The following is a 17580-nucleotide window of genomic DNA, read 5'->3' on the forward strand; positions in this document are numbered from 1 at the left end:
ATTTAGTGTTCATCTGTTCATTTTCTTGAATTTCCCCTGGGGATCAATAAAGTGTCTATCTATCTGTCTATCTATCGAAGTGAGATACATTAAGATCTAAATAGCGGGGATAGCCAGAACAGATGAAACGCGTTTTAATCATTAATTTACAAAGAGATTGTATCACACTGAAAGCTCATATTTTGTCACTAGCAAATAGCCTATATCGGTCCTTTGTCAAATACAGTTGCATTATCAGCCCTGACCAAAACCGTTAAGGAATTATTTATGCAAAAGTGGAACGTGCGTAATGTTTCATTCTCCCTTCCTTTCGGCATGAATGAAACAGCATGAGAGAGAGCATGAACCATATAGTTTCTCCTGTATTTTATTTGGCATATTTGACAACCGTCTACATTTCAAATTATAGCCTACTTCCAGGCGCACGGAAACATATTTTTGACCAGGGGTGCTAAATAACAAAATCATGGATGTCCGACGATTTCTCCCCCAGCATATGATTCGAATTTAGACAGATAAATATGCAATTTCAGCGCCGTGTATGAGGCCTGAGAGGCCTAAGAGTGAGAAGTTTTATAATGCCCTGGGCAGCCACATTCCACGCAGCACTTGCCACTCCGACTCATCAATAAAAACTGCGCTTGCACACACCAGACCCTAAGAAGTGTACTTGACTTTACATCATTAACCTAAGGTAAATTCCTTTTCTGACTTCTTTCTCATTATTGCCATGGCAGTACGCATTTAGAATAAAGAATAATGTTCACGAACCCTTTTGTTTTGCCAGCATAAAAACAAGCTTAGGCTACCATCGGCTTATCCGCAAATTTTAAACACAAGGGATGAATTGAACGATGACGAAGTCGGACATAAGGGCATAGTTCATATTGAAAAAAGTTATACAATTTGGAACTCTAGCTTTTCCCCAACGCAGTCTTTTAATGCCATCTAATCATAACGTGCACAGACTGCCCCATGCTTAAGCCCAAATCACACCAAAGATTCGCGACGAGATGAGCTGCAACATTCTATTAACCAGCAACTGTGACCAGACATGGTGAATGCTTTGCGATGGCTTGCAACGACGTGCAACATCTAATTCATACCGCTGCAACTCCTTTCTGCAACGGTTTCGTGTCATTGCAAATCTTTGGTGTGAATTTTTTTTAATTTTTTTTTTTTTTTTTTTAGACGATTAAATACAACCCGAAGCTAAAAAACAGACCAGGCCTCTATTGGAGCCCGGCCTTTAACCCAAACCTGTAGCCACGCCAGGCGTTTAAAAGAGACAGGCGTCAGTTTGGGACTCGGCTATTATTTGAAGTTTTACGGTACTTACTTATACTTACTTATACTATTTGGGACCCACAATACATATCCGCTTTTCCCCAGAACCAAACGAGAGCACTATTCTTGACCAGTCTACAAACCTCAAATTGAGACGTGCTCTCGAGCAGACATAGTAAGGTCCCTGGTGACGAGGGCCAGAAGTGTGCTTGGAGCCTCTTTAAAGAGCAGCTCTCCGTCCTGACGCAAGCCAGGAGCGTCTGCTGGAGCTCCACCACAACATGGCCAACCCGTGGTGGGAGGGCCAGAGCCCCCTGCCCAGACACCCACAGGAAGAGTCTGTGTATTTACTCTAATGCACCCAACACAGAGGACATGCCATCAGGTTGAGAGGTTCTCTCAGCTGCACTATCCATCTGTTGAGAGAGGGAGGGGGTTGGGGGAGGGGCGATAGAGCGAGGATGGCGTGAAGCGACGAAAAAATGCCACTCGTTTGGCCGTCCCGCCAGTCTCCCATGACGGCCGGCCGTACAGACCCCCCACGGGGCCCGCGGAAGCAAGGAGGCCCACGCACTAATCACACGTGATCATGAAACACGTCCGTCCAGCACCCTGGAACTGTGTTCCCTCTTTGTCCCCCACCCGTTTTGGTTCTTTTCTGCAGAGAACAGGTAACCAGTTAGAAAACCATGTAACTGAGAACCCCCCCCCCCCCACCCCCCCTTATAATGTTTCCATTGAGTCCAGTCCAAGTGTGCGCTTAGCATTCCAGTATCCAGGGGGGTAGGAACCAACATGTTTGCATTGTATAAAAGTATACGTCGGAAAGAAGCACTAAATTTAGCCACTAGGAAAATATGAGCGGCGTGTTTTGAAAGAAACAGAAGGTCACACTGACACCTCTTTGTGTGTGCGCGTCTGTGAGTCAGTGTTCAGTTCCTCTGAGTCGCAGACTGAGCGGTTCCTTCATACCTCGGAGAAACAGAGTGCTCTTTGAACACACAAGCGCTGTAGCGGCTAGTCTTTATCAAATTAGATGCGCTTGATCAAACTAAACAAACCTCTAAAAAATGGTAAAAATATCCTCATCTAAATATGGATTTTCGATCTGTACTAGATAAAAGTAGATAAGTTCTCTGCCATAAGACACTTCTCCTGTTGGCCCGCCTAAACACTGCACATCATTTACAATGGGTCATCAAGAGGTCTCCTCCTTCCCTAAATCTAAAATATCAAAGGCCCGGCTGTCACTCACAAATGACGGAAGTGCAAAGACAAAACAAGACCTTCTGCTTTATACCCACTGAGTATTTTTAAGGTGTGTAAAACTCAAACCGCCGCTTTGGAGCTGCCCCTGCTCTCGTCCTCGACTCGTCACGTCAAAGCTGTTTAACAGTGGACACAGATCAGAGAGCATCCTGTCTGTCGAACATCACCTGAGGAGGCAGCGAGGTCAGCTGTTCCTGGACCGTGTTGCCGTGACGCTGCTGTGATGCAGTGAGCGCTGTGCTGGCACGCTCTGCCTGTTTGTGGGTAGAGGCGCTGCCGAAGCTGCCAGCGGATCCGAACATGGGGCCAGGTTGTGGAGAAACTCACAGCCCCGAACCTTAGCTTGTAATTTTGATTCTTTCAATTTACTTAGTGAAGGATGGCTCTCTCAGCCAACCCGCAGATTCCTCAGCGACGCGGCTGTCTGGGGCTTTTGCTCCCAAGTTTGCCTCGTTTTTGCTGGACCCTTGTTCCTGGATTTGACGCAAACTGAGCCCATAATCATCGATCACAGATTCTTTGCACAGCTGTGGGAAAAGGTCTCTGAATGCTGAGCAGAAAGCAAAACAGTATTTCCTTACATAAAGTATGTCTCCAAGAATAGTGCCCCTGCATACCTCTTCAATTATCACCCCTCGTGCACTTCCCCAGTGCTTCACAACGCTCTTAATCATCAGTCCCACTGAACTGGTGGCAGTCACTGTATCATAGAGGGCGGGAATGGAGGTCTCTGTCCTGTAAAATCACAACATTTAGAGGGGAATTGGGAAATTTTAATTGGCAACCGGTCTGCTGGTCATGCGTGCAACCAGTCAGTAAGGAGATCTGCCCACTGCGTCTAAATGTCCAATGTCCCTGAGAAGTGCTCAAGCATCTTTTAGGAGGCTTGTTAGATTTGGACCTTGGTAGTGTAAGTGTTTGTTTTCACCCTGATGGGTTTCCTCCTTTTCCTGCGTACAGGACCCACAGGCGCTCTCCGGGTGGTTCGAGGGGGACCTCTCCAGGTGGCCCCCGAGGGCCCCTCACTAATGGGGATGTGAACGGAGAGCAGAGCCCTGGGGCCGCCGGACGCCACCGCGCCTCCAAGAGCTCCCACAGCAGCCCTGGCAGCGCAGGTAACACACACACGCGCACACACACGCGCACACACTCACACACACGCACACGCACACGCACGCGCACGCGCACGCGCACACGCACACACACACACACACACACACACACACCAGCACATCCCAGTCTCTGTGTGAGTCTCTCCTATCCTTTTCCCCTGCCTGGGCCAGGTAAAGGTGAGCTGGCCCCTAACGGCCTGGAGAATGGCCGCAGCAGTCTGGCCCGCCACACCCCCCCTCCGCCATCCCCCACACTCAGGTCCGCCGCCCCCAGCAACAGCACCCCCGCTGGGCCAGACAGCGGAGCCGCACCCCCGGCCCCTGGAGAGACCGCCCCCTCAAACCCGGACCAGCCCACTCCTGCCATGGAGCCCGTGATGGAGTCGCTGCCAACAGGGTGTGTGCCTGAGAGCATGTGTGTATGTGTCTATGTCTGTGTGCTTGTGTGAGAGGCAACATAGTGTTTATTTACTGTGGTTAAGTTTGTTTCTCAAAGAGTGTGTGTGAGTGGTTTTTCCATGTGTCACTGACTTGTCACTGTCTGAAATGCCTTTAGATGATTTGTCTTTGGGCCGTTGGCCAGAGACCTCGTCTTTCCATTGACGCTCTCCATCTCTGCCCCCCCCCCCCCCCCCCCCCCCCCCACCCCAATCCTCTCTTTACAGCTGGGAGCAGCGTGTTTTGCCCCACGGCAGGGTGTACTACGTGGACCACAACACAAAGACTACCACCTGGGAAAGACCCCTCCCACCAGGGTATGTTCCTCTCTCGTTCTCCCTCTCTTCTCTTCCCACATCTCTTCCTGGGATGTGTCTTTGTTCCCCCTCTCTTCAGAGAGAGAGAGTGAGATCTTTTGAGAGACTGGCTAGCTTGTTAGTGTCAGAACGCAGTGTTATAAAAGTATATGAATTAAGGCTGTCACAGACATCACACATCTGCTAAGACACATCTGGTAACATCTGTTCATTCAGAAGCTCTTTGCTTGATCACGGGGTTATTTGTCTGAAATGCTGGTTTTTGAGACATTTTATGTGGTGCACTGGCGCCAGTTCAGTTTTTTAACCTGACTCCTGGGTTTTACTCTACCCAATATTATTGATTGACAGCTCCGTTTTAAAGATGTAATTCCAACTAAACCTCAAATGCTAAGACCTCTCTTTCCCCTTGTAAGGATACATTTTGTGTGTGTGTGTGTAAATGTATGTCTCTGGTAGAGTTGAGTATTTATGGCTTTACTCAGGTGTAATTTGTTAGACAGGCCATTAATGAGCAGTAAAGATTTCACCCCCCCTCCCCATCTCTCATTACAAAAACACAGTCCAGCAGCCCTTGTGCTGTGTGTTAGGTGAGTGCTTATTGAGTCTTCGTGGAAGCAGGTTCCTCACTTGTTTCTCGGGCTCCCCTCCCCCCTCCTGTCATGTAAGGAGAGGTTGTCAGCGAGAGAAGGAAAGGTCACGCCACTGCCCACCCCACCCCACCCGCCCCTCTCCGCTGCTGCCGCCGCCCCTGCCACCTTCACTTTTTCCACTCGCCAGGGAAACGCCGGGGGAGCGGAGAACAAAAGTCCTTTTCTTAGCGCACAGCGCAGCGCAGCGCAGCGCAGCGTGAGCGCGAGTGTGGAGAGGGAGCCTGCGTGGGTTAGCGAAGTGGCGGGGGGGGGGGGGTTGGTTCGTTCGTACAGAGCACCTCACGGGGGTCCCGCCCGCTATCTGTTCCCACTTAAAACCTGCTGCTTTGGCTCCGCTGGGCACTCAGTTCTAGGAGTGTGTGTGTCTGTGTCTGTGTGTATGTGCGCGCGTGTTTGGGGAGGGGGGGGGGGGGGGGGGGGGTTGGTGTACACGCAACGTGTGCCTCTGCATTAATGGGCCTGTAAACAACGTTCTGTTTCCGTAGCTCTCTCTCTCTCTCTCTCTCTCTCTCTCTTTTTACTCCTCTGTGTCTGTGAATATCTCTTTCTCTCTTGTTCTTCCTGTCTTTCTTCCTTCCTTTCTTCAGGGCTCTCTCTCCCTCTTTCCTCCCCCACTCTGCCTGGGCTGTCCAGACAGAGGGCTGAGCTGTCTTTGTCTTCGGGGACGGCGGATGTGTGGAGGGTATCGGCTATCTACAGAACTCTGCCTGGCCATTCAGAACAGAGCAGCATACTTGACTGTAAAAGTCACTCCACTAAGAGTGTCAGAGGCTGCCCCAGAGACGTGTGTGTGTGTGTCCACGGAAGTCTGGTGTTTTCACATTCAAATTCTGCACTGGTTGAGTCAGAGGTATGAGAATAGCCGCAGGCATACTTGGGTTTGCTGAAGAAGGGAATGGGGCGGCCCAGTGGTTTAGGGGTGAAACAGGCTCCCACTTCTCCTCAGGTAGTCCTACATGCACATTATGCTTGTGATGTGAAATATTACCATCCCATGTTCTTATCATTCTGATGGGATTGAGTATCAGAGGCTGCCCCAGAGGTGTGTGTGTTGTGTGTGTGTGTGTGTGTGTGTGTGTGTGTGCGTGCAGTATGTGTGTGTGGAAATCCACGGAAGATGGTAGGTTTTGAATGCCTTCATCTGAATTCATATGGGATGTCAGGAGTAATAGGAGATGATGTTGTGGGCTTGACATTACCGAGCACTGAAATATCTGTAGTCACCAAGCTTTGCTTGCTCTCAGATCCTAACATCTGCCCAATTTGTTTGTTTGTTTGTTTGTGTGTGTCCAGCTGGGAGAAGCGGGTGGACCAGCGCGGGCGCTACTACTACGTGGACCACAACACCCGCACCACCACCTGGCAGCGGCCCACAGCCGAGTCGGTGCGCAACTACGAGCAGTGGCAGTCGCAGCGCAGCCAGCTGCAGGGGCCATGCACCAGTTCAGCCAGAGGTTCCTCTATCAGGTAACCCACTCTGTCTGTCTGTCTTTCTGGGGGGCCACAGAGTGCTGAGTCTGACTTTAGGTTTTCAGTGTTACGCACACATAAGGCATCTCTTATGTTGTCATATTTGGTCTACCAACGTGTGTGTGTACAGGTATGTGTGTGTGTGTGACTGAGAGAGAGAGGAGAGACTGAGAGACTGAACAATCTGATCCTGTGTGCTCTGTCCTGCCAGGCTTGTTAAGCGCCTGCCTGCCACCTGTGTGTATTTTTTCTTACGTGTGTGTGTGTGTGTCATGTGTGTGTGCCTTATCTGCGTTGACCTCTGCTGCCCTGTGTTGAGTGCTGGTGTCGTGGCCCCCGGCCCCCTCTGAGGAGCGTGAAGGCTTAGGGGAGTACTTTTCCACTGCCCTCTCCACCACCAAGCTCACCCTCCCCACCATCCACCTCCCTCTCCTCTTTCCCCCTGCCCCCCCACCATCCCCCTAAACACGCCCGCTTGGCATGCTGGGTAATGCAGGGCACCAGAGCGACGCTAGTGAACCGAAGCAGCACAGGATAAGAATAATAAACAATTTTTTTTCCCCTGCTGCCAAAATGGGGCATCTAGTTGCACTGCAATTACGAAAAGGGAGCAACTCTTCTTTAGTCCTTATTTAAACTTCCTCTCTCTCTCTCTCTCTCTCTCTCTCTCTCTCTCTCTCTCTCTCTCTCTCTCTCTCTCTCTCTCTCCCCCTCTTTCTCTGTCCCTATCTCTCTCTCTCTCTCTTTTTTTCTCTCTCTCTGAGCACCCACCCTGACAAACTGTGCCCACCTCAGTCAGAATAACAGCCGCCTCTTCTCAGCTGAGCTCCGTTGAGAACACAGACGGCCCTCTCTCCCTCTCCCTCTCTCTCCCCACTGATAGGGCCTGTTTGGGTTCGGTCAAGCAGGCGGGCTGATAGTTTGCCTATTTTTAGGAGAGCACTGTGTGAAAGAGAGTAAGGGGAAGAAATACACACACGGACACACACACGGACACACTCACACACACACACGCACACGGACAGACAAAAACACACACACGGACAGACACACACACACACACGGACAGACACAAACACATGGCAACCCAGTGGCCCCCTCTTCCTCTCCAGGGACCTTACATCAGTCTCTGAGAGTGCAGATAAGGGTGTGTGTGTGTGTGTGTTTGTGCTGGGTTGGGGGCTTGCTGAGCTTTGTGTCTGGGACCCTTTAGAGTCCACTTCCCTTCAGTAGTCCCAGGGCCGTCCTGCTAAGCTTCGGACGATTTGGAAGGACGGACAGACCGAGGGAGGGCCGCCTGCGTTGGCATGACGGTGCTGCATTTGTCTATAGCCTGCGTAATGATATGGCAGGGAATAGAGTGCTCAATTGGCACATAACTAAGCCCCCCCACACAGTGCAAGAAAGGAGAGAGAGAGAGAGGGAGAGAGAGAGGGGGGGAGAGAGAGGAGGAGAGAAAGCGAGAAAGCAGGGCCCCATCTCTGACATGACTCAGTGTCATGCCAGGACTCCAAAAATGTGACACCTGATTCATACATTACTCTGTGGTGCACTACGCACGCACAAACACCCACACACACCCACACTCTCTCACACACACACTCACACACTCTCACACACACACTCTCTCTCTCTCAGACACACATACACAATCACTAATGCTGCAGTGGCATGGCTTACAGTGCAATAAAATCTTCCAAGAACATACGTGCTCCTTCTCAGATGCATGGGCACACATCAGCAAGCGGCACACACATCTACATAGAGTGTGTGTGTGTGTGTGTGTGCGCATGTGTACGTGTGTGTGTGTGTGTGTGTGGTGGGGGAGTCTGTGTGCGCGTGAGCATTTGGGCCATAATTGCCTGCTCGTTAGGAACTCCTGAGAGAGCAGTCTCAGTCATTAACTGCTGTTTCCGCCTCTCCTTCCAGAAAAGCCCCGCCAACCCAACCCTCCCCTCCTCCTCCTCCCCTCCCCCCCTCCCTCTCTCCCTCCTTTCCCTCTCAACCTCTTTCCTCCCCTCCTCCACTCTCTCAGCCCAATGCCAGATCATACATGAAGCGATTGCATTCATAGAGCACACTACAGCATTCTCTCATAAAAACCTCTGAAAAAGAGCGGGGCCATTGTATTACCTGTGTGAGCGGCCACCCCCACCTCTGTGCCATGTATGTCCAACTTGGTCAAGTTGCACTCGGCCTTTTCCCCCACTATCCTTTTTTCACTTTTCAGCGGTCACTTAAAATGTCCACTTCAATTGCTGACCACTGCCGTGGTCCATGGTGTCCATGTCACTTGTTACTGGAGGAGTGTCTGAGTGAATGTTTGAGAGTCGATGAGGTCTGGGAGACGGTCAGACATGTCTTCACCCTGACACAGGACAGAGTGTTCGTCCAGGTCAGCCTCATCTTGGCCCCATGCTCACCTCCCCCCCACGTTCCCCTCTCCTTGCCCCCCTTAACTTGTGCTGTCGTCCTTCTCCCACTCTCACGCTCCCTTATTCTCTCTGTCCAGCTCTTTTTCTCTCCGGTTTCTCTCTTTCTCGCTTAGGTCTCTCTTTCTTTCTCTCTTAGGCCTCTCTCTTTCTCTCTCTGTCCAGTTCTCTCAGTCTCTCTCTCACTCGCTCTCTCTCCCCCCCCCCCCCCCCCTCTTCCCATTCCCTTCTGGCAGGAGGAACACTGAAGGGTGAGGGCAGAGAGAGAGAGGCAGAGGAGATGATGTCATCCTGTTCTCTTTTTTTTTTTTTTTTTTTTTTACTCTTTATTTTATTTATTTTTTTACCTTTTTAGTCATAGAAAACTCCAGAGGGTGGTTACCATAGACAGGCCTGTGAGTGAGTGACGCACACAAAACAGACAGACACACATGCACACAAATGCACTTACACAATCACACATATATCCACTCTAGCCATTTCCCAGCACTACACACACACACACACACACACACACTCAGTTTTCCTGCCCATAAACCCACTGCCCTCTTCTCTGGCATTTGCCACTCAGACAGCAAAGTCGTTTGATTCCGTGACAAGACAAACTGCGCTCACACACAGACGTATAGATTCCCAGCGCAAGCTTCCAGAGTGCTTTTAGGGTGGACTAGTTTTGCAACATGAGCAAGCGCGCCACTTTTATTTTTCAACAGGCAGTGGAATGGTTGGCGCGTGCGAGCAAGACCTCGCCATGCGTTTGTGACGCCTTCGTGCTAAAATGGAGGGCAAGCATGGAGGAGTGGGGAACGAGGGACGAGAGAGAGGAGAGGAGAGGAGAGGAGGGCCACAAAGCCTGAGAAAAGACCCCATTCACTGGGGGGTTATGAGGTTCGGTCGCCCTGTGGTCAGTGCGCTGGGGCTATTTTTCACCCTGGCGGCTCCCGTGAACACTTTGCCACATTTAAAGGGTGTAACTAAACGACTGGAGGTGATAGCACTGAATGTGTGCCAGAACAGAGGCAGGTATTCTTAGGGACAGGACTGTGTTTGTGTGTGTGTGGACAGCCATGGAATTTTCCCAAAGCTTCGCAAACTGTTGTACAAAACACCCCTCTCACGCATGCACACGCAACACAAAAACACAAACTCTTGCGCACTCTCTGCACACACTGTACACACACACACACTGAAATCAACTGAAATATGATTCTTCATTTACCAGTAACATAGAGACCCCCCCCCCCCCCCACACACACACATAAAGCACACACATAAAGCACACACATAAAGCACACACATAAAGCACACACATGAAGCACACACATAAAGCACACACAACAGGTTTGCCAAGCGACTGTGTGCCACCTATAAACATACAAAATTTCCATGCTGAAGCAAATATATGTGTGTTTACTTATGTGACTGAGGGGGACCTACACTGTTGACTGCACACACTCGCACAAACACAAACACACACACACATACATACACACACACAAACACAGACACACATACACACATACAGACACACACACACACACACACACACACACTTGGGCTGTGTGTAGACACAGGCTGAGTAAACGGCGGCGGGTCCAGGGGCTGGCTGAATAAAGGTGCTTTTGTGAGGAGGGGAGGGGGTGTGTGTGTGTGTGTGTGTGTGTGTGTGTGGTGGTGGGGCGCAGCGCTGGATGGGAGCGATGAATGTGCTCTCAGTTTGTGCAGACATCACGCCTCCCTGCTCACTTTCACAGCAGCTCTAGAAAAGAGAGAGAGAGAGAGAGGGAGAGAGAGAGGCACCCCCCTCAGAACGAGTGGCTGGGTGGGGAAGAAAGAGGTGGAGCATGAGAGTAGCCAGTGAGCTCATTGGAACAGCGTGGTGTGCGTGTGTGTGTGTGTGTGTGTGTGTGTGTGTGCACGTTGTTTTTCCCTCCTCTTCTCCCCCTTCTTTCCCTTTCCTTCATGGTTTGTCTTTTCTCCTCCTCCTCCTCCTCCCCCTGCTCTGAGCCTGTAGTTTTTGGAAAGGCATACAAGTGGCGGCGCAGCTCAGTCCGTCAGTCGCATGTTCCCGCTGCTCCAGGAGAGAGCTCTCGTCCTGCCCTTCCCACGAAGTGACCCGACCCGCTCTACCGGCCGCCTAACCCAGCACCAGGGCAGCCTCCTGCAAACCACTACTAGCACCAGGCAAACTGAGAAAGAAAAAGAAAAGATAGAAAGAGCAGCAGAAGCAGACGGACAACCCTGCTGCTCCTTGTCAGTGTGCCACGCTTGCCTGGGCCCTTTATCTCTCTTTCTGTGGTTTTGTCTGTTTTTCATTCGCTCTTTTTTTTTTCCTTCTTTTTCTGCTGTTTTTCTTTTTTTTTTTTTTTCCCTTTGCCATATTTTTCTTTTTTTTTCTTTTTTTCACCCCTCGCTGTGGTGTGGAGTGTGAAGGAGCTGTGTGGTCGAAGTGTGATGCATTTCACGTCGGACTGCCAGAGGGGACAGGCAGTGGCCCTAAAGACTGACCGAAAGAATGAGCCGAACAAGAAGAAGAAGAAGAAGAAAAAGAAGAGGGGCATTGAGGACTAGGAGGCAGAGAGGAAAAGTGCTTGACGCCACTGAATGGGATCTGGATTCTCACTCCTCTCTATCCCTCTCTCCATCCCTCTCTCTCTCCCTCTCTCTGTCTCTCTCTTCTCTCTCCTCAGCCATCAGGAGCGCCTGTTGAAAATGACCCGCTGGGCCCTCTACCTCCAGGCTGGGGTAAGTGTGTGCCCTCTCGTTCCAATGTCCACACACACACACACACACACACACACACACTGAAGAGGACACAGGCTGGTTTTGTGGGTGTAGTGGCAGTTGGGGTTTTGCTGTCTCTCGTCACGGTCACCTCATCTGGGACCACTGTGAGTCACTGAAATGTCCAAAAGGGTTAGGGGGCAGGACTTAGGTCCTTCTCTCTCTCTCTCTCTCTCTCTTTCTCTTTTTCTCTCTGTCTGTCTTTCTGTCTGTTTGGGATGGACAGAGGATCTTCTTTATTTAGTCTATAACTCATGGCCTCGTGCTGTAATTGAAGCCACTAAGGTTCTTTTGTTTCACTCTAAATTCTTGTAGGTACTCTCCCTCAGCTGGAGCCAGCACAGGAACATAAAGTTGATGAGTCTCATCTGAATTGTATTTTTACCCCCCCCCTTTTTTTTCCTTCTTTGTTGCATCTGACCACTGCCATTGTATAGCTTGTGACTGCTTCCTGCCAACAGGAGGTTTAGAGTAGCACGGGGGCCGCTCGCTGTCCCTGTGGTCTGGAGTGCTGTGGGGCCCGCCATATGCCTTCCATCCCTCTCCTCTCCTCTCCTTTCCTGTCCTCTCCTCCTCTCCTCTCCTCTCCACTTCTCCTCTCCTCTCCTCTTCTTCTCTACTCTCACACACGGCCCCATGCTCCAGCCGTGTTTGGCTTTCAATAAGACGCGGTTTGTCTCCCGGCTCGCAAACCTCCATTATGTAATAGAGATTCATTTGAGATGGGCTTCTCTCTCTCTCTCTCTCTCTCTCTCTCTCTCTCTCTCTCTCTCTCTCTCTCTCTTTTTTTTATGTTTCTTTCTTTTTTTTCTCTTGAAAAACCTGCAGCCAAGTGGCCTCTGCTGTGGTTGCGCCCGCTGCTCAGAAGATGGATAGAATGAAATAGACGGAAGAGCTGGAGGCAGGAGAGAGAGAGAGAGAAGGGGGGGAGAACAATGAAGTGCTTGGTAGGAGAGAAGGGTTAAAGAGATGGAGGGAAAGAGAGAGGAGGGAGGGAGGGAGGGGAGGGTAGAGGAACAGAGGGGCGAGAGCTGCGATGTGAGCGCTACTGGTCCAGTGCTCTCCACAAACGCCCGCTAATGAGAACAAGATGTCAAGAGAGAGGGAGGGAGCTAGTGACGGAGAGAGAGAGGAAGGCAGGGAGAGAGTAAAAGAGAGAGAGAGACACACACACACAGTTGGGGTTTGAGGCTGTGGGGGTGGGGGTGGGGGTGGGGGTTGGAGGGGGTCATGGTTAAGGGATGTGTGGGGTATCGGCTGCAGTCCTGAAAACCAGAAGGGCTCTGGGACTATGACAACAGAAGCAAAAACATAAAACTCCCCCCCCCCACACACACACACACTCCTCATAACGGAAATGGATGTGGTCGCCACACTATTATCTTTTTTATGTTGCCATTGTGTCTTTGTAGGCCAAACTGGAGATTAGTCAGCAAGTTATCCTCCCTGTTCTTGACACACGTTTACCGTCTCTCTCTCTCTCTCTCTCTCAATCTCTCTATCTCTCTTTCCTACCACTTACTTTTGCCGTTCCTTTTCCTCTCCTGCCTGCCATCCCTCTTTTTTTCCCCCTCGTTTCTGTTCATCACCTCTCCACCTGTCTTTCTGTATCCCTTCTTTCTTTTTTCCCTCTCTGGGCCAGAGGCAGAAGTGCTGAGGTCGGCACTGGAAAAGCATTTTGGAAAAGGGTGCGAGTGAAATGTCACACACACCCGTTAGTTTTCAATCAGCTCTGTGAGATTTCAGCTGCCCTCCTTTTTTCTCCCCCTCTCTCTCTCTCTCTCTCCCTCCATCTCTCTCTCTCAAACTGGCTGCCAGTTACACTCTTTTCAGAATGAGGTATATAGCCAGTATTGTATTTACTCAAGTCACTCATTGAAAAGTGACACCCTGAAGACATCCAGCAGTTGTCTCAAAGTCTAGACTGCTTTCTGTTTTGTTTTTCACAAGATGGAATGCATCAAAGGTTATTGCAGTTAGGTGTGTGTGTACTTTTTGCCATGTTGCCTTAATCTGACCTCTTCCTCTGCCCCCACAGAGAAGCGGCAGGACAATGGCAGAGTCTACTTCGTCAACCACAACACACGGACCACCCAGTGGGAGGACCCCCGAACCCAAGGGTAAGGACCCTCCACCCTCCACCCCCACACCCGCCTCAATTTCACCTCCACTCCCAGTGCCCGCCAGCCAGCCAGCCAGCCAGCCAGCCAGCGGCCCTCCACCAGTAACGTTACCGTCTGCCAGTCTGCCCAGAGACGAGTGATGCCCGTGGCTGCCCTCCCCTCCCCTCCCCCTCCGCCCACTCCTCTCATTGGCAGCCGTCGGCGCTGGATTCCCGGCAGGCAGATTAGCATTGCCCGCGGCTAGCGGCGGTGTGGGCAGCAACCGGGGCCCCACCCAGCCCAAGCTCCCCGCCCGGCTGCTCCTCTAATGTTAGCCTGGGAGGGCAGGGCTGAGGGACTGAGGCAGGGCTCTGGGATCTCCTCAGGGCATCTGTTTTACTCACTGCTCTCAGCCGTCTCGCGCTCCCATTACCCCGGGCGTTTCGACAGCAGTTTTATTAGTTTGCAAGGCTTAAGCGTTTTCAGTGCAATCATCTCCTCGGCACATTAGCAGCAGTAAAAAAGCAGGGTGTGCTGTAACAGCTGCCTGAGAGAATGACGCCTGGAAGCCAGAGTCAAGATGGCCCCTGAACTATTGCTATGAAAACTTTTAGAAGAAAATGACTTTTATGCATAGTGTAGCCATTTGTTATTTTCTGACCCTCACAGGAAAGCGTTCCATGGCTTCTCCGCCCACACTTGCTTTAATGCCATGTTTGTTGATTTTATGTGTTTTTTTTTTGGAATTTATTTTGATTGATTTTGTTTTGACTTGCCAAATGAAATGGTAACGTTAGCGAGCGGTAGCGTAGGCCGTGAGGTGTCAGGTTGAGGCGAGCGGCTGTGGGATGGCGGGCTGGGCAGGGGGTTGGCGGCTTCCCTGCGCCCGCTCGGTGGCCGGAGCTCACGTCCCCTCTCCCCTCTCTCATCAGGATGATCCAGGAGCCCCCCCTGCCCCCCGGCTGGGAGATGAAGTACACAGCGGAGGGCGTGCGCTACTTTGTGGACCATAACTCCCGCACCACCACCTTTAAAGACCCCCGACCGGGCTTTGAGTCTGGGTAAATATGCTGTTCCTACAGCCCACTACTCCCCCAACCCCCACCCCCCAACCCCACCCCTACTGCACCACCTTAGTACCCCAAGACAGGGAAAGCTAGTTTAAGGGAGCGTCCATTTAACAGCATCAGTCAACCAGTTTGTACGTAGATATAATGATCCCGACAATGAAGAAGTGATCATGTTAGAGCTCAGTCCTCTCTTTTGTTTTTCTTTTTTATTATTATTTTACTTTTTACATCATTTTCTTGTTTCCTTTCTGGGGAACGAATAGTTTTGCTCCATCTTCTCCCTGGGAGAATCTGAGCTGTTCTGTGGTGCTGCTGTATTTTCACCTCACCACATACACATGAAGCATGCATGGACTTACACTAATTAAACTTGCAAATTATAGTGAATTTACCATGAAATATTGTGTGTGTGTGCGTGTCTTGACATAAATTCTGTAAAAATATAATTTGCAAAAGTTGAAATTAACTGTACTTTTGTAATATATTGTAAAAACCTTTTTATTTGGATGTAGTGGCTCTATGAGGCACTTAGAATGTCCAGGGTGATTTCAAATTGATACCGCTGATGGAGTCCATGTTTGTAGTTAGCGCTGCTTTAGCGGTCCAACATCCCTAACCAAAACCAGTGTGTGCTTGGACTCCGCTCACAGCAATGGCAAGAACACAAAAGCCAGAATATTAGTGGCTTTTCCCTCCCTCTCTCTCTCTCTCATTTTCACTCATCCGCTCGGCTTCCATATTTTCTTCCCTCCGTCTTTTTGCGCGCTCAGTTTTCCTTCGCTGCTGACTCGGCACATATCCAGTGTGTGTGTGTGTGTGTGTGTGTGTGTGTGTGTGTGTGTGTGTGTGTGTGTGTGTGTGTGTGTGTGTGTGTGTGTGCGCGTGTGCGTGTGTGTGTGTGTGTGTGTGTGTGCGCGCGTAGTTGGGTCTTGTACTAACACAGCTGCAGGCTCAGGCTCACCTCCACGGGCACGCTGGGCCTCAGGCGAGCCTCTTTTTTTCCCTCCCCACTCCCTACTCCTTTTCCTGCCCAAGGCCTCACGGCGGAGCTGCATGACTGGGCCTTGTCTGATGACTTCTTTTGCCTTTGGCCTCATCAGTAAGATTCATTGGGCCTCCCCATGCAGCTCCAGAGCAGGGCCTGTCAAATTCCATTTATTTCTGGTCCCATTATTTCCGGTGCCATTCACCTACAGGGTCCAGGTACCAGGTCAATGGATACCCCATGACTAATCAGTTACCCTCCCTGACCAATGGTCCTTGTTTCTACTTGAGCTTTCCAGTTTAAACTTGGACCCAGTCATCCTTTATATTTGTAGCAAAAGCCCAACCAAGTCTGTGGTCTAGTTGGGTGCTTTCTGCCTTTGCTGTGAGTGTCCTCAGCCACTGGTGCTGGGAGACAGGGATAGTCTAGACGAGCAAGTCCGACCAAAGCTCCTTCTATTCTACTTCCATCTGGGTACCAACAATACCCCACCCACTGGACTATTGGAACCCGTTGGTTTGACTGCTGAAGTCCCATGTTTACTTTTCAAATCCACTCATCCTCCTCCTCCTCTCTCTCTTTCTCTCTCTCTCTCTCTGTCTCTCTCTCTCTCTCTCTCTCTCTCTCTCTCTCTCTCTCTCTGTCTCTCTTCTCTCTCTTCTCTCTCTCTCTCTCTCTCTGTCTCTCTTCTCTCTCTTCTCTCTCTCTCTTCTCTCTCTCTCCCCTCTCTTCTCTCTCTCCCCTCTCTCTCTCGCTCTGTGCAGGTCCAGGCAGGGGGCTCTCCAGGGGCCTATGACCGCAGTTTCAGGTGGAAATACCATCAGTTCCGCTTCCTGTGCCATGTAAGCACCTCTCTCTCCTCCTAAGCACTTTTTCTTTTGACCTGACCCAGTTCTGTTCTTTTATTTTTTTAGCTCGTATTTTTGTGCAAGTTCAGAAAGTACTCTACCCGTATGGTTCTCCTTATTTTGCTCTCTCTCCACATCTGTTTCTTTTTGTCTGTCCATCCGTTTGTCTGTCTATCTGTCTGTCTCTCTCCCTCTCTCTCTGTGCAGTCCAATGCCTTGCCAAGCCATGTCAAAATTTCCGTGTCCAGGCAGACACTCTTTGAGGACTCCTTTCAGCAGGTAAGGCTTCAATACACATTGGACTCAACATACCTGGTGGGATCTGTGTCCATTTCTGCTGGACACAGGTGATGGTGGTCCACCAGGCGGAGGGATTGAGCGTCTGTGTCTCTCTGGCTCTGACAGATTATGAACATGAAGCCGTACGACCTGCGGCGGAGGCTCTACATCATCATGAGGGGAGAAGAGGGCCTGGACTACGGCGGCATCGCCAGGCAAGTCCCGCCGCTGGCACTGTCGACACCACACATCACACCACACCACACCACCCGCCCGCCCAGGGCCTCACCCAGCAGTCATTTCCTGGCTGTCTGACTCTCTCTCTCTCTCTCTCTCTCTCTCTCTCTCTCTCTCTCTCTCTCTCTCTCTCTCTCTCTCTCTCTCTCTCTCTCTCTCTCCTGTCGTTTTCCTCAGCAACTTCTCCCGCTGCTCACTCTCTGGCTCTCTCTCCTTCTCTTCTCTCCTCTCCTCTCTGACGCTGTGTTTCTGTCTGCTTTTCATCATCCTCTTAGTCACTCTGTCGCTCTCTGCTCT

The 17580-nt window shown here is 50.7% G+C and overlaps 1 protein-coding gene across 1 annotated transcript in view; it reads left to right on the forward strand.

The window, feature by feature from the left end:
* LOC121724715 (NEDD4-like E3 ubiquitin-protein ligase WWP2) overlaps window positions 1-17580 on the forward strand; it is a 39621-nt gene that overhangs the window by 16081 nt on the left and 5960 nt on the right. Inside the window, 12 exon segments of the mRNA XM_042111477.1 lie at window positions 3517-3671; window positions 3840-4065; window positions 4334-4423; window positions 6370-6506; window positions 6509-6543; window positions 11669-11723; window positions 13801-13882; window positions 14797-14925; window positions 16062-16068; window positions 16690-16761; window positions 16975-17046; window positions 17173-17261. Of these exon segments, the coding sequence (XP_041967411.1) occupies window positions 3517-3671; window positions 3840-4065; window positions 4334-4423; window positions 6370-6506; window positions 6509-6543; window positions 11669-11723; window positions 13801-13882; window positions 14797-14925; window positions 16062-16068; window positions 16690-16761; window positions 16975-17046; window positions 17173-17261 (1149 nt within the window).

The sequence above is a fragment of the Alosa sapidissima genome, chromosome 11, assembly GCF_018492685.1.
Source record: "Alosa sapidissima isolate fAloSap1 chromosome 11, fAloSap1.pri, whole genome shotgun sequence".
In the NCBI taxonomy this organism is placed as follows: Eukaryota; Metazoa; Chordata; class Actinopteri; order Clupeiformes; family Clupeidae; genus Alosa; species Alosa sapidissima.